The 17,086-nt window shown below is 44.8% G+C and overlaps 2 protein-coding genes across 13 annotated transcripts in view; one reads left to right on the top strand and one right to left on the bottom strand.

Moving 5' to 3' along the window:
* The window catches only part of LOC309534148 (uncharacterized protein), a 344,509-nt gene that overhangs the window by 126,865 nt on the left and 200,558 nt on the right, over window positions 1-17,086 (top strand). The window lies entirely within an intron of this gene.
* L3MBTL1 (L3MBTL histone methyl-lysine binding protein 1) overlaps window positions 1-17,086 on the bottom strand; it is a 44,631-nt gene that overhangs the window by 6,183 nt on the left and 21,362 nt on the right. For 5 of the 6 annotated variants that reach the window (XM_082225953.1, XM_082225954.1, XM_082225957.1 and 2 more), the window contains 14 exons: window positions 16,836-16,927; window positions 15,411-15,515; window positions 13,584-13,719; window positions 12,664-12,764; window positions 11,267-11,418; window positions 9,540-9,616; window positions 8,860-8,945; window positions 8,297-8,407; window positions 7,938-8,052; window positions 7,181-7,277; window positions 4,737-4,934; window positions 3,285-3,331; window positions 1,807-1,964; window positions 1,287-1,349 (listed from right to left, as the gene is read on the bottom strand). In XM_082225953.1, the coding sequence (XP_082082079.1) occupies window positions 1,287-1,349; window positions 1,807-1,964; window positions 3,285-3,331; window positions 4,737-4,934; window positions 7,181-7,277; window positions 7,938-8,052; window positions 8,297-8,407; window positions 8,860-8,945; window positions 9,540-9,616; window positions 11,267-11,418; window positions 12,664-12,764; window positions 13,584-13,719; window positions 15,411-15,515; window positions 16,836-16,927 (1,538 nt within the window). The remainder of the gene's footprint in view (window positions 1-1,286; window positions 1,350-1,806; window positions 1,965-3,284; window positions 3,332-4,736; window positions 4,935-7,180; window positions 7,278-7,937; window positions 8,053-8,296; window positions 8,408-8,859; window positions 8,946-9,539; window positions 9,617-11,266; window positions 11,419-12,663; window positions 12,765-13,583; window positions 13,720-15,410; window positions 15,516-16,835; window positions 16,928-17,086) is intronic. The other variant, XM_082225958.1, reaches the window with a different exon arrangement.

Here is a 17,086-nt window from a genome sequence, read left to right as displayed (position 1 = left end):
ATTTGAAAATGTGACTTTGCAGACCTATGCATAATGTGGCTAAGCAACTGCTGATCCCCAATAACGAGCCCCTCTTGATGGGTTTTTGCCAGGTGTCAACCCAATGATGGTACCACTCTATTTGAAAGCTGAGCCCCAATTCCGTTGCCATTCAACCTCTTTTTCCTACTCAGCCAGTTGTACAATGTATGATACAGTGGAATCTCGGTTTGCAGACATAATCCGTGATGGAGGCATGTCCTCAACCCGCAGTGTTCGTAACCTGCAGCACCATGTCTACGCACGTGTGTGACACAATTTGGCACTTCTGCACATGGGCAAGCAGCGAAACCCGGAAGTAACCCTTTCCGGTACTTCCAGGTTTCCCGCGGTACGCAACCTGAAAACGTGTAACCCGAAGCGTCTGTAACCCGAGGTACCACTGTACTCTGGATCATGTAAAAATACTTTTATAAATAAGTTAACCCCTTGCAGTCAGAAATGAGGCGATCACGTGGCCACATTTTCTTGCACGTAGCATCTTTTGCTCTCTAGTGCTAAAAGGCCAGGGATATTGCAGTCATTTCTGTTTAGTATGTTGTGAATTTACGAAGATCAGTAAGATCAATAAGAATTAAATTCATGAAACTCATACCTTGTTTTGTGACTGGGATCCGTTCCGGAGCCCCAGCCGCTAGCTGAAAAGGACGCAGAGCAAAACGCCGCGTCTGCGCACGCATGGAGTGGTTTGCAAACCTGGAAGTAACCACTTCTGGTACTTCTGGGTTTGCCGCGGACGTTCACCGGAATGGATGCTAGACGAGGCGGACGTTTGCAGAGGTTTTACTGTATAGTGGAAGGAGCCCCTGGGCCCCCTGCTATCCTCTCTCTGGACCAGCTCTCCTCTCCTGCTTGCTGTGGGCCAAAACTAAATCATGTTTGATACAAAAGGTAGGGGAGCAGCCTTGTCTCCAGGAAGGTGGTTGCCATGTAACTCTCAGCCAGACCAACAGAAAAAGGCTCCTGGTGGTTTTGCCTGTTTGTACAACTCCTGAGTGTGATCTTCAGGCTGCTATTATATATGTTTGCACATGAAAATATGGAATTCACTTCTCAGACATCAGATATTTAAAATGTTAGCTACACTGAATCAATCCCATCTCTTTTGGTTTTGTCTCTGAGGAAATAGAACAGAGGGGAAACTATATACCAAACAGGATGTGGTGTTGCCAAGATGGGCTTCTAGGACCAGCCTGCAATTGATGGTTCTACTACTGCATCGTTCTCCAAATACCAATGGAATTTACCTCGTCCTTGAAGAGTTTCGCTTGGTCCTCACAACCTGTCAGTGTCTGTACGAAGCTGAAGACCTTTGCAGAAAAGACACAACAGGAAATAACTGTGGGAATGGAAACAAGCACTTCCCCCCCCCTCTCTCTCTCTCTGTCTGTCTGTCTCTGTCTCTCTGCCCCCGCTGCCTTTCAGAGAAAACCTATGTATTATTATTACCATCTACTGAATTTGTTAGTCACTGTTTTTTGCCCAGGGCAACCCAAAACAACTTGCAACCAAACCAACAGCAAACCCAAACTCCCCAATATTCCAGATGGTTTTATTTAACCTAGCCTTTGTATAAAATTCATGTTATTGTGTGTTCTGGTGCTGCTTAAAATTCCTGTTCCGTTTTGTCTTTTTTGGGGGGGTGCACCTGCATTTTTTACTTTGCTTTTTACTATATACTGATGTGAACTAAGGCATCTTGTGTATGTTTCGTTTTCAAAGCGGGGTCCAAATCAATCAACAGTAATGGCAAGAGGAATGGCTCACCTCATCAATGGTCCACTTGGCTACAGTAGATGCTGTGATCCCAGCCACTCCAGGCAGGAGCTTACAGTGCTGTTCCCAGCAGAGGGAGAGAGAACGGTCTGGGTGCGCTGACAAGGCTGACATAAAGAGAGACTGGTGCATATTGTCTGAAGAAATAGCTGGCAATGACATTCAAAGCATCATGTCAGGCTAACGTGCAAAGAAAGAGGCCCCTTTTCTTCTTCTCTTAGAGCTTATGGTAATAACGTCTGAATGATTTGTGAAGCCTGGAAGAGATTCAGGGCCAAGCAGGACCGAACAGCACAGCAGCAAAGCCATGCTTGCTGCAAAATAAATCCATGGAAGCGGTGCATGAGTGAAGCTAAATCCTTCCAGTGCCTGTGCTCTGTGCCACCAAATCACTGCACCCCAGCTGGGCTTTCTTTCTTCTTCTTTTCCCCCTGGTTCTGCTGCATCCATCCAGGCTGATTTGCAACCCGTCAGGGATGTGCATAGGCGCTTATTTAAACTGCAACCTAAATGTGCATGTGGCTTAATGAAATGGTTTAACTTTTGCTCCCATAATCCCCAGCCAGCTTAGCTAATGGGCAGGGATGAGAGAAGTCATCTGCCATCATCTGGAGGGCCACAGGTTCCCCAATACTCCAAGTCGAGAGTGGATTTCATGCTCTTTATTCAGCTCATACTGGTGAGGAGGAATGGAAGTTCCCCCAGAATGTCTGCCTTATATACATTATTTACACAATGGGCCCCACGTGATTGGCTAATTCCGGGATTCTCCTGTAGGCCAATCAGGTTGCGGATTCCCTTCCACCTGGAGCTGGATTGGGTGGCTCCTGTGGACCAATCTAATTGCTGCATTCTGGATCCTATTGTTCTAGGACCAATCAGACTGCTGCCTTTTGGATCCTATTCAACTCAGTACATAACATACGACAATCATATGAAGCAGGACTTAATGAACCTATCAGGAATCACCATCTAGTTGTAGAGAGAAGCTTTCCTGGAAACTGCCCAGGTTGACAGCTTTTAGCGCTGAAAAGGATGCAGTGCAAAGGGCTAAGGGAGAGGTGGCTTGCAGACATGTGGATGAAAGCTTTTGGCTTACAGAAGTCCAAGAAGCATCTCAATAGCATCTTAACCCTTCTCACATTCCATTTTAGGAAGATTTTAGTCACTGGTGATAGGCACAGTAATCTAAACAGCATAAATGCGGGAAGCATCAGACCATATCTTAACAAAGATACTGCTCAAAATATAAAATAAGAATCATATTTAAAATGCATGTCTTAGGTGTGTTGTTTCTAATTTAAACTGCATTTTTATATATATTTTACTAAAAAGTGCATTTTGTCCATTTGTTTAGGATATAAAAAGAGCCCCTGTTGTATTGTCTGTCCACCTTTTAACACACTCTTATAGGAGATGCTCTTTCTTTGCTTGCTAGAGAAACACAGCCAGAGATAATATGCCCTTACTTTGGAAGTCTTCCTGCTGGATTTTCCGGTATTTTGGAGGTCGTCCCCTAGAGAAATAAAACAAGCTTCATCTTCAAAATCCACAGTGCATGGATTGAAAGATGACAAGTTTTGGTAAATCCCATTTACTGAAGCCTGGTTCACACATCTTTTTAAGGTCAGGGGAGAATTGTCTGAACCAGGTCTCTGTATGTCCAGGCCAGGCATAGGCAAACTCGGCCCTCCAGATGTTTTTGGGACTACAACTCCCATGATCCCTAGCTAACAGGACCAGTGATCAGGGATTATGGGAATTGTAGTCCCAAAACGTCTGGAGGGCCGAGTTTGCCTAAGCCTGATCCAGGCATTTCCTTAACGCATCTGGTTCACGTTGAGGATTATCACTGTAACGGAGGGGAATGGGGACAAACTTGCTCCTTCAACATTCAAGGACAGTGCGTCTCACTGCAGATTCAGTTCCATTAGCAGAAGCTAGTGCAATGGGGCTCCTCCCCATCTTTCCTTCCCAACACCTGGAGGGTTTAAAGAACCTGCAGAACAGCATGGGGGCGGCAGAAATCTTGTGCTGATGGGAACAAGCCTTTTAGCACTATGTTGAGTTCCACCCTGAAGCAGAGCAGTAGGTTAGTTTCTACACACAATTGCACACCCATCTCTAGCCTCCCAACAAGCAAGCAACAAGCGTTATAAGAGTTCAAGGACACATCTTACCTGGGGGGAAACAAGGAGGGTGTAAAACAGGGCTAGTAGGGGGCATAGCCTGGGGAACAACATGGTCCAGACAGAGAAGTGTGGAGTGGGGGCTTGCCTTTGGTTTGTGCACCAGAGGTTCCCCAAACTTGCTATAGATATGGAGGGGTAATATAAAATGGCTAAGCTCTATGGAGCATCCACAGAGCAAAGAAGAGAAAAACTGTAGGAATGATTGCTGGGTCTGGAGCACACTCCCCACCCGCAGGCAGCCTCAGCCTGCCTGCATGCGAGACCTTGGGGTGAGGAGCGCACCCCTCCTCACAGACAAAGCCACAGCTGTCTGAACATCATGCCCTCTGTCTAACCTTTTGTGGTCTCAGTAGTCTGCGGTGCCTGGTTTGTAAGCTTTGTCTCTCGAGACCTTTTGTCTCCTTCGTCATACGCTGTGCAAGGGGAAAATGACGCGGTGGAAACAGGTGCCAAAATAACTTTGTACCACCCCACGATCTCGGGACTGGAAGATGTGTAAAGGTCACAGCCCAAAATGTATCTGCCTGGGTTTGCATATTTGTGTCAATAAAAGGAGGCTCCACAGAGCTGGCCGACAGCTTGCTTGCAGCTCACCTATGCGCAGCTCACCTGCATTATCAACTCCTGCCTCATGTCCTTCACTTCAAAAAACGTTTCACTTGGGTGTGATAATATACTAATCTCAGTGTGGAAGTCCAAGTGTATCACCCGGGGCAGCTGCCTTCTTACCTTCCATGGTGCCGTGATTTCTTCCGCTGAGAGAAGCCGATCAAGTTCCTCTTTCGGACGGAGTTTTCTGTGTCTGAGAGATCTGCCTTCATTCTTCCCTGGTTCTTCTCTGCCAGGGGGCACCCTGAGATGCAGTAATGTGCTGTAAATCTCCCGGTCACATGACCTGAGCCATCGCAACCAGGGGTTGGACACTTCCTGGAGAACACGGGAAGCAGAAAGGAGTGCTTAGTTCTGAGTACGACTGACAGCTGTCACATATAGGGGCAGATGCCACATAAGGCACAACCGCGTCCAACCTCTGATCTATCAAGCCAAATGCAACCCAGCAACCATGTACTGTATCTTGCCAGGGCTTGATAGTCCCACATGCTTTTCCAGTCTGTGACAGCCCAGCAACAACAGAAGTTTGTTGATCCACACACTTGGTGAGCCACAAGTGTGCAGGTACTCAGGCTTGCTAGAGAGGTTAAAAGCAACAAAAAAGGCTTTTATGGGTATGTTCGTAGCAAAAGGAAGAACAAAGAAACAGTGGGGTCACTCAGAGGAGAAGATGGTGAAATGCAAACAGGGGACACAGAAAGGGCTGAACTCCTCAATGCCTTCTTTGCCTCAGTCTTCTCCGATAAAGAAAACAATGCCCGACCTGAAGAATTTGGAGCAAATGATTCAGCAAAGGAAACACAGCCCAGAATAACTAAGGAGATAGTACAAGAATATTTGGCTAGTTTAGATGTATTCAAGTCTCCAGGGCCAGATGAACTGCATCCAAGAGTATTAAAAGAACTGGCAGATGTGATCTCAGAACCACTGGCAGTCATCTTTGAGAATTCCTGGAGAACAGGTGAAGTCCCAGCAGACTGGAGGAGGGCAAATGTTGTCCCTATTTTCAAAAGGGGGGAAAGAGAGGACCCAAATAATTACCGCCCAGTCAGTCTGACATCAATAGCAGGGAAGATTCTGGAGCAGATCATTAAGCAAACAGTCTGTGAGCACCTAGAAAGGAATGCTGTGATCACCAATAGTCAGCATGGATTTCTGAAAAATAAGTCATGTCAGACTAACCTGATCTCGTTTTTTGACAGAATTACAAGCCTGGTAGATGAAGGGAACGCAGTGGATGTAGCCTACCTTGATTTCAGCAAGGCATTTGACAAGGTGCCCCATGATATTCTTGTAAAGAAGCTGGTAAAATGCGGTCTTGACTATGCTACCACTCAGTGGATTTGTAACTGGCTGACTGACCGAACCCAAAGGGTGCTCATCAATGGTTCCTCTTCATCCTGGAGAAGAGTGACTAGTGGGGTGCCACAGGGTTCTGTTTTGGGCCCGGTCTTATTCAACATCTTTATCAACGACTTGGGTGATGGACTCAAGGGCATCCTGATCAAATTTGCAGATGACACCAAACTGGGAGGGGTGGCCAACACCCCAGAGGACAGGATCACACTTCAAAACGACCTTGACAGATTAGAGAACTGGGCAAAAACAAACAAGATGAATTTTAACAGGGAGAAATGTAAAGTATTGCACTTGGGCAAAAAAAATGAGAGGCACAAATACAAGATGGGTGACACCTGGCTTGAGAGCAGTACATGTGAAAAGGATCTAGGAGTCTTGGTTGACCACAAACTTGACATGAGCCAACAGTGTGACGCGGCAGCTAAAAAAGCCAATGCAATTCTGGGCTGCATCAATAGGAGTATAGCATCTAGATCAAGGGAAGTAATAGTGCCACTGTATTCTGCTCTGGTCAGACCACACCTGGAGTACTGTGTCCAGTTCTGGGCACCACAATTCAAGAAGGACACTGACAAACTGGAACGTGTCCAGAGGAGGGCAACCAAAATGGTCAAAGGCCTGGAAACAATGCCTTATGAGGAACGGCTAAGGGAGCTGGGCATGTTTAGCCTGGAGAAGAGGAGGTTAAGGGGTGATATGATAGCCATGTTCAAATATATAAAAGGATGTCACCTAGAGGAGGGAGAAAGGTTGTTTTCTGCTGCTCCAGAGAAGCGGACACGGAGCAATGGATCCAAACTACAAGAAACAAGATTCCACCTAAACATTAGGAAGAACTTCCTGACAGTAAGAGCTGTTCGACAGTGGAATTTGCTGCCAAGGAGTGTGGTGGAGTCTCCTTCTTTGGAGGTCTTTAAGCAGAGGCTTGACAACCATATGTCAGGAGTGCTCTGATGGTGTTTCCTGCTTGGCAGGGGGTTGGACTCAATGGCCCTTGTGGTCTCTTCCAACTCTATGATTCTATGATTCTATTCTATGAGGTACAGAACAATTAACTTACATTGACAACCCATATTCCAGGTATGCATGGGCCACCACAGTTCTTGCTTCCTTGGCTATGGGTAGTGGGAACCTGGGGGAATGCAGCCTACAGCAGTAGACTCAGCAACAAGTTCCCTCTGTACCTTATGGCAAGAGCTCACCTGTGAAAGCTGTATTTGGAACTCTTGGTGGTGGGGAGGGTCTTACAGGCCAAAGTTGGGCAGCTTCCATTGGCAGAAGAGACAGGTTCCTTTGGCCCTGCACAAGAAGGGGAGGAAAATGATCCAGATTAAGGTTTCTAGGGGAAGGACATGTGCTTTGCAGTCAGAAAGGTCCCTGGTTCAATCCGCAGCATCTCCACATAGGATTAGGAATGCCCCCTGTCTGAAACCCTGGACAACCACCAAGATGGTCATAGGCATCCTTCAAACACCACTTTAAACCATAGCTCAGTTGTGGCTTAAAGGTGAATGCATGCTATGGATTGCATGAAAGAGGAAATGTGCAGTCCAAAAATTACCTCCCACTTTTCCCTGCTCCTCTCTCACTGCTGGAGCTAAACCATTGGTTTAGCATTATGTTCAAAACTGGGTGCATGCTTTGCTTCTCTCCAAACCAAGAGCTATAACCATGGTCTGTTATCGGCTTACCACTCATACCTTGTTGGGGAGAAAGAAACCAAAAGTCTGCCTTTGGATGTAACACTAAGCCAAACCATGGCTTAACTCCCAGCAGCGTGGCAGCAGTGAGACCAGAGGAGAAGTGCCCACTGTTTTTAACAGTGTGACCAACACACTTTAAGCTGTGGTTTAAAATTGATGTGTGAACTAGGCCTTGGGGACCTGAGTTTGCTAGTGCTGCTGTATGCCAAACAGAGCTGCAGTGAACGCTTGCACCATGCACAATATTTGTCCTTACTGAGAGGAGGCTGAAGTGGATGCCCCGTTTTTGAGCACCACCCCACTGGGTGAATGTCTGGGTGGTCCGAGTCTATCCAGAAATCGTAGATATGGCTCCAGCCATCAAAATGGATCTGTAGGGCACAAATCAACAGGTTGCCATTAGACTTAGAAATCCATCTCCTGAGCATTAAACCAGCATGGAGGAAGGCAACAAGCATGCTCTGAGACACACATGTATCCAGGGCTGCTTCTTCAATGTTATATCAGAAGTTCTGCTCTTGCTTCCAATGTAGGCCAACCACCCCTATTAACAACTGGCCTATATTTCAGTGATTCACCAATAAGGTATAAGGACTGAGCAAGGAAGAAACCCACCTTTACCCTGTAGTCTTCTACATCCTCCACACAGGCTGCTCGGATCAGGGAGGGAGTTCTTCGGTCCACTGCCTCTAACCTCATGTTGATCAGGAAGCCGTGGGGCTGCCTCTGGAGAGGGAAGAGAATGGGGTGGTTAGAACAGTTATCTATCCATCCATATCTGCAGAGTGATGGACTTGGAGAGTTTACTAGTTTGGCAAGAGTGTGAAGCCTTGCAGATTGCTAAAATTCAACCTGAATTCAACCCAGCTGGATTAGACTTCCACACTAGCCAATCAAATGCTTATTGGAAACTCAAAGGCAAGACATGAGCCCAATAGCACTCTCCTGCTTGGGATCCTTAGCAACTGATATTGAGAGGCATACTGCTTCCAATACTGGAGGTAACAGACCCATCATGAGTCATAGCCACTGATAACCCTATCCTTCATGTAAAGTTGCATTGTGAGCATTTGCATGGGACATGCATCAAGGTCAGATTCCTCGCCTGTACCCATTTCACCACCATTGCCACAACCCTTCCTGGAAATGTTTGCTTATATATGGTAGAGACTACTCACCACCTTAAAGGCCCAAGTTGGCACCGCAGAAGCACCTGTTTCTGCCAAGTATTTTTCCCAGCTGAAGTTCTCAGGATCAGGGTAGTCTGGAAATGAAAGGGTCTGCCAGATGACAGGCTTTTGCTAGAGAGAATCCTTCACTAGTTGCAATAAGCTCTCAGGAACTCAAGATGGTCAGCATCAGCTATGTGCAAATCACTGACCTATAAAGTGGATTCCCCCGCAATGTTTGTCCACCCCGTGACCTTCAGCCCATGCTATACAAAGGTAGGCTTTACAATTGATTTATGGATGTTCTGCTCTATTTCTAATTGAAATTTAAGAAATAAGCAATACACTGATGGGAATGAAGGCACCAGCCCAAAGGCACCTGCTTCAAAATCTGACATGAACTGAATAATCATAGGATTTTTGAGAGATTATTCTGACTCTGCTCCAGCAAATTCTGCACTGACATCCATTTCAACAAAGACTTTCAGCTGCTTCACTTTTTCTGATGTGGAGATCATGTCCACATGGATGTGTGGTTTGTGTGAATGCTACTGTGAGTTTCTAGGTGGTCAAAAACTAAAAACTTGCAATTGATAACAGTACCAAGCAATATGGCCCAGTGGGCATGTCTTGTGTGGTGTGGAAGCAGCTGCAGTAAGAAGCAGAACAGACAACAATTGTGTATTCACCTTGTGGAGGAGTGAGGGGCTTCCCATGTTCCTGACACCAACCAACCGGGTGGATGTAGGGACTGCTGGGGTCACACCTGCAATACAAATAGTGGCAGGGGAGAAATTTGATTAAATCTGCATTTAAAGGCAAAGCTACCAAATGTACACTTTCCAAAAGAATATGCAAACTGAAACACAGTCATCCTTCAAAATGCACACTCTTCCAAATTTTGATATGCAGTTCTCAAGCCAAGTAGTGTGTACAAAAATGCATATACTTAGGGTAAAGCGTGCATATAAATGCCTATATTGGTGACAATAAGATGCAAAAACACATTATACTGGGGAAATTGCTTTGCAAAATTACACGTGTTAGGCAAAATACAGAAAAGAGTCTATTCAGAGAAATCTCACTGAAATGGCAGGGAATTTTCATTGTCTTTTTAAAAAAATTGCAAATTGATACAGAAATACGGAGAAATGAACTTAAGGTGGGGAAAAGGAGAAAGCGAGAAAGCCGAGAATGACAGATCCATCCATCCAAAATTGAAAATAAGATTAGTTATGTAGCATGAGCACAACACACACTTGCTAGCACGGCAATATATTTGGAAAGATGGCAGCTGTTAAAAGAGGCCCAAAATATTGACTCAAAAGTGGAATTTTTTAAAGCCCATTCCCTCACCACCTGGAACAAAACAAATAAAAAGGGTATATGTTAAATGAGGTTTATTTGCTGATGTTGATTTAACTTGTACTCTTTATAACCTTTAATATTTCTAGTCATTGGCTGTGTGGCGAGGTGGCATCACAGATCTGTCCTCCCAACACTGGTACAGCGCTCATTTCACTTCAGACCAAGGTGTTTGTCCACAGACAGCTTTCCAGGTCATGTGGCCAGCATGACTAAACCGCTTCTGGCGAAATGGGACACCGTGATGAGTGCCAGAGTGCACAGAAACACCATTTACCTTCCCGTCACAGCAGTACCTATTTATCTACTTGCTTTTGAACTGCTAGGTTGGCAAAAGCTGGGACAGATCAAAGGGAGCTCATCCCACTGGGCAGATTCAAACCACCGACCTTCAAATTGGCAAGCCCAAGAAGTTCAGTGGTTTAGACCACAGCGCCACTCGCTCCCTACTGGTGTTACTACACTTACCTGGATTGGGTTTAGGAAGGTGGCAGCACGCTTGGGCTATATAGGTGCACCCATGCCACCCTGACCTCACCTCTATCCACCAAATCTACAGTAAAGCTGTAGATTTTTAAAAGAGTTCATCAGATGCTTCCAAACCATCTTTAATGGTTCCTCCTTTCCTTAATCAACTAACGAATGCCCAAATACCCTAACACAGGATCAATAATGTTTGGGACAGGGAAGTTGCACAGAAATTGAGTAAGTACAAAAAGGCCTGCAAACAGTAACTTTGTACAAGTTACCATGTAACAGCTGAGTGGAAAAAATGTGACTAATCTTTGTAAATAATAATACTAATAAACTTGGTTCCATTTCTGAACAGTTACAACCAAGATTCCAGCAAAATACAAAATGATGTTCCAAGACAGTAGACTTGATGGAACAGAGAGAGTGGCTCAATGAGAGGTGTGCAATTATAACTCTCAGGACAATTTCACATTAACGTTCCTCGAAATTTTGAAAGGCTTTTATCAAGCAAGATACACCTACAACTCAGCCTAAGACTGCTCTTTCTGTGCAATCTTTCTGCTCCTCTCTCACCTACCAGTAGTCATATGTGTCATCCCAGTTGTCAAAGTGCACCAAAAAGCGATTGTCCACCACATCTGTCACTGTGGCAACGCATATCAAAGAAGGATTCATGCGGTCCACTGCTTCAAGCTTCATACCCACTTGGAACCCTGTAGGAGCAGCGTTCTGAGGAAACAGAAGAAAGAAAAAACCGGGCCCTTTTCATACATGCACCCATGTGCTGCAATCCTGAGGTGTAGCAGTGATGTGTGAATGACACAAACATGTAGGTGGAGCTGATGGTGCACCTATCTTGCACTTCCTTCGGGGCATCAACAAAAACAACAAACAGCTATAATGCAGTATTGGTAATTTATTTAAATTCCATCAAGTAATCAATCTGCTGAAGGCCACAGTGTTAATCCAATTCAATTCTTTATTCTGTTGAGAGCCTTATTTTTATGATGGGCTCCTCCAGATAACCTGTTTACTGAGCAGTTCTTCTGGTTTCCTTACACAAAACTTTTGTGGAGATCAGATGATATCTAGTGTTTATTGAGCATTTGCTCTGATTTGTTTGTGGGATGTTTATATGACGACAAGCATTCATCCTCCATTCATCCTGATCTGCTTGAGGAGTGTTGACACGTCTTCCTGTTACTCATTCCTGCATTCCACACTATTCAAGGCATATCCCTGTCACTTTCCAAGTGTTGCTGTTTTAAAAGGAGGGAGGGACTTGCTGCAATAGGACCTTAATCCACTTTAACTGCAGAAACCTTAATTTCCAGTATGCCGGAAATACTGACAGTCTGGTGGGGTCCTGCATGTGCATCAATACTAAACTTACTCCTCTGAAGCTTTCCAATCCTGGGGCCACACTAACGGGGCAGGCTAGGTTCTTTTGTGTGTCGTTGTATGCAGACATATTTATCTTGCCACAATTTCCAGAGCACAGAGAATGGGGGTAGTTTGCAGGCAAACGGGTCAGCTACTGTCATGGTATTGCCAGAGCAGGAAAAGGCAGAGGGAGGGGGGCAGGAAGTGGCGATTGAGGAAGGAGGGGACAGCCAGGAGGCGGGATGGCTCTCAGATGTTGAACCAGAGCCTCAGCACCACACAGGAAGTTCTGGCACAGACAGTGAGACAATGCCTATTTGCCAGGGAAAGGAGAGAGTTAAAGAGGAGGGGGGAGAGGCATCACGTGAAACTTCCCTGCTTTTTCTGTTGGAGAAGAAGCCACTCCCAGAATCTGAGCCGGAGGATTCAGATGCATGATAGTAATGCGCTGCTTGTACATATGTAAAATAAAGACTGTGTATGTGTGTGTAAATCTATTTATCTATCATCTATCTATCTATCTAGATATATATCTGAGTGAGCAGAGGTATTTCTTGCGAAGAGCATTCACAAGCCACCACAGCTACTCACACTGTCTGGAGTGAAAAATAGGTGCTTTGGAGCAGCCTGAGCTTTGGTTATCCTCAGATAGTTGGCCCAGTTGAAATCTTCTTCCTTGTAACCTAGACATCCTAAAATAAAAAAGAGGCGAAAAAAAGCATTTCAGTGGGCAGCCACACCTCCCCCTTTGACCTACGGAAACAAGTGAACAGTGGTGGTGCTTCTCAGCTTCCTCAAATGTCAGCTTCTTTTGGGATGACACTGAGATACTTTAAGGCCACATTCACACCATACATTTAAAGTGCTGTGGTACCACTTCAAGCAGTCATGATTCCCACTCCCCACTCCAAAAAATTATGTGAGCTGTAGTTTATTGAAGGTGCCAAGGGTTGTTGGTAGATTCCACGTCACCTCCCAGAGCTACAATTCCCAGAGCAGTTTAACAATCAATCCCTTTTCATTCTGCAAATTGTAGCTCTGTGAGGGAAACAGCACCCTTAACAAACTATAGTTCCCAGGATTTTTTAGGGGGAGCCATGCCTGTTTAAATTGCTACCATGGACTCTAATCCGCATCAGGCCCAGCCAGTACAATTAATATTTAACTGGGTTTTTCCCCTCTATGTTTCCAACTGTTCCTATTTTAGTTTTAAGTCACCTTGAGTCCCTATCAGGGAAAAAGGCTGGATAGAAAGAGCAACCCCCCACAGCATCTGGAAAGCCACGTTTTCCCCACCCACACCTTGAAAGCTACTGAGGCCCCTCTCTCAATCCAATTTACCTATGGTGCAATTTACACAACTCAGTTATGCAAACAGGGCTGTGATTCAGGTTCCCACATGCCGGCAGCCACTCTTGCTTGGCTATCTCCACACTTGGGGAGATGCTGAGATTTCTCCTGCAGCAAGGATGGAAGCTGTGCCTGCAGATGCACCACCCTAATTCACTCACCTTTTGGGGGCTGGAGTTTGTGTCCTGTTTTTTCAAACCAGCCGGCAGGATGAATGTTGGGGGAGTCAGCGTTCAGCCAGAAATCATGGCATTCAGAGTAGCCATCAAAATGAAGGCGCATCCTATATCCACATACCTGCATGCAGGAAAAGCAACAGAAAGGGACATGCTATCTCAATGAATGGGTTTTCATTCTGCAACTCTTTCTGGAAAGGATAAACCAAACTTACTGGTTGTTTACATCCCTTACTGGGCTGGTCTGTCAAAATTCTGACATGCTGGGTCCAGCAACCAGTTATTTTTCTACCTCCGGAGAGGTAGGAATCTGGCACAGGTAAATGATGCTTACATCATAGTTCATCCATTTCCCAGTCTGCAGTCTGTGTGTAAAATCTACAATAGTGTGAGCATTTACATTTGATTTCTAACTGGTTCATAGCTGCTTTCTATCTCAAATTAACAATGTCTAATGAAATAGATTCTGCAAACACAGGGATGGATCCGAAGTTCAGTGGGTCTAGTCTAACCCCTGGCAGGCAGCAATGGGGCTTAACAGAAAAAAGCATTCCAATATATAACAGTGAGACTGTTATATGCACAAAGATGGAAAGATACAGCCATTCTACTACAGTGGAATGGTTGATAGCATTATTGGACTTAGCCAAGATGGCAAAGTTAACGTGTTTAATTAGAGACAAATCATTACTGACATTTATTAAGGATTGGAAACTTTTCAGGGACTTTTTGAGTAAAAGAGAAAATGAACTTGTAATATCTGAATTTGAAGACTGAAAAAATATTTTATTTTATTTTCCATTTTATTTTCTCTCTCTTTTTCCTTTTTCCTTCTTTTTCCTCCTGTCTTCTTCTTTTTTTTTTATTCTGGTGCATTATACAAAGATACTTTGTATTGGGCATGAACTTTTGTAAAAGCATCAATAAAAATAGATATGTCAAAATAACAAACAGAGCAGAAGAGCTATTGTCACATTCAGAGCCCTGCCAGCTACAGTTGGCAGGTGGGAATTAAACTCCAGTATTTTTTGCTATGTCAGTTCCAGGCAGGTGCAGCAGAGGTCAGGATCAGACCTGTTGCATCAACCTTCTGGTAGCTGGACCAGCTCAGAATACAGTGGATCCTTGGCTAGCCCAGCTTGAGCCTGTTTCAAGGATATACTCCAAACGCCAGCAGCCAGAATACCACTGGCAGTAGCTTCTGCCTACCTGTGGTAGGTGCTCTTGGGAGATCCACAGTGGCCAAAGCCCCAACCAGCAGATCCCAACCCAGCCCAGCTGAGTTTGACGCAGGGCACCTCTGCCTCATCCTAACCCCCTACAGTACAGCAGTTTGGGGTTCTGGATTGCTCTGCAAGTTTGGCTTGAACCCAGAGCCCTGGAGTGCTCCATGAAGTGAGCTTCTACAAGACCCTTTGCAAGGATCTGATAACTCCATTTCAGGGAGATTGGTGACTTATTTAAGCTTTGTACTTCAGCAAACACTCATAAAACAGATCCGATGGGGCTGTGCTCTAGTTGTATTTAGAATAGCCAGAAAGAAACCCAGAGGGTGGCAATGGGTGGTATCCTACTAACATGTCCTGTCAGCACAAGGATTTCAGCATGCGCTGCCCCCCACCCCAATATGCAGGTCCTCCTAGAACAAATTTAGGGCATATGCAGGGGAAGGAAACGGGAGGGAAGTCCCATTACACAAGTGGAAATCCATGTGCCGGTGGGATGCATTACTCAGTGCTACTTTAGATGCAACCTATCGTGGCCTTCAGCAGTTCAGATGCAAGAGAATGCAAATGGACAGACCCATCTCACCTCGGCCACAGTCAGGATGAAGTACATAGAAGGGTGCTGAGGATCGATCCCCTCCAGTTTCATCCCCACCTTGAAACCATTCTTGTGCTGGGGGGTCGACTGGTGCTAAAAGGAACGAACCACAGGAAAAGGTGAAAAATGTTTTATTGCCATTGCTGGGCTGCTTGTCTTTTACACCGCTCACCCAATGGAATTCTGCATTATATTAGGGGGGGGGGATGGTTTGCAAAAAAATGTGTGTACTGGGGAAAATAGCATACAAAAATGTGTATATTAGGAGAACTTATCATTAAAATGCTGTTGGTTTTCATGAGAACTTAAAAACAACAACAACCTGCAAACTGATGAGGACATGTGGAGAACTGAACTTAAGACTGAAAAAATGAGGAACTGAGAGAAACCAAAATTGGCCTATCCATAATAAAGAATTGGCTTGCCAATCATGGTTTGTTGGAGTGAACAAAGCATGAACCCTGGGTTTGGACACAGCACTAAGTCAAGGATCATAGTTAGTTTACCCCTGCAGGAATAAGAAGGCCCAAACCAAGCACACTCTATTTGCCTAATGCTCCATGCTTTATGTATGAACACAACCTTTATTAAAACACGCATAAAGCGGCTGCAGAGAGGTGTATGCCTTGAGTGATGTCACAGGTACTAGTCAACAGACTCCTGCAGCAGCCATACACACAGCTTTTGTTCTCCATCTGGGAAGAGGAATCAGATTCTCTCAGGCTTAGCATGAAGTGTGCTGAAAATGTGGAAAACTGGTTTATCTAGAACATCCAGCAGGATGAGGAAAACGTGTATGAAAATGGAGAGTAAGTGATGCAGCCTCCTCACTAATCCAAAAATACTGTCTACATGGTCAAATCAAGTTAATCTCAAACAGAGTGCTTCCAATAGATACGTTAAACTACTATGGATCACTTAAAAATATATATAATACTTTCAAAAGAATACACTGTAGATTCATTTTATTCCCTCAACACCTTTTTAGAATTACTCTCCCATGTGATTTTCCACTGACAGAAAAGCAAAAAAACAACAACTGAAAATAAATGGAACTGAGAAGAATCACATGAAAAGCATGATTAGACTTTTAAGGAAAATAAAGCAGAAGCCATGATTAAATTGTTGAGTTGGAAACAAGGACACACAGGTGGAAGGCAGCTGAAAATAGAGACTCACTCCTAACGGAATAAGAGGTTTCCTCACACTTGGCCATATTTACATTCCTAATTTACCCAATTTTTATTTCAGTCTAACTGCTACAGATTCTCACATAGAGTCCTGCAAACTGTGGTCAGTAGATGGTGCTAAGAACTCTTTGACAGAAATCCCTCTCATGGAACTACAGTTCCTAGAATTTGCTGGGATTAGGTACACCCACAGATGACAGAAAAAGGGGCACTGTTAACTCACTTCCTGGAACAGATTTAGAGGGGCAGCAATGGCTTTCTGTTCTTCAAGGTAAGATGCCCAAGTCCAGCCTTCTGTCTTCTCCTCGCTGGAAACTGAGAACAGCAAGACGCACACCCAATTTAAATGGTCAAAGCAATAGTAGCTTCATTGGCATTTAGACATTTTGGGGGCAAGGTTCAGAAAACAGGAAAATGAGTTCTCCTGTCCTGTCCTCTCTTGGTGCTGCCCTCCTGCCACACATACAGTGGTAC

This window comes from Podarcis vaucheri, assembly GCF_965113315.1.
Source record: "Podarcis vaucheri genome assembly, chromosome: 6".
Lineage (NCBI taxonomy): Eukaryota > Metazoa > Chordata > Lepidosauria > Squamata > Lacertidae > Podarcis > Podarcis vaucheri.
This window is presented reverse-complemented; position numbering and strand designations above follow the sequence as displayed.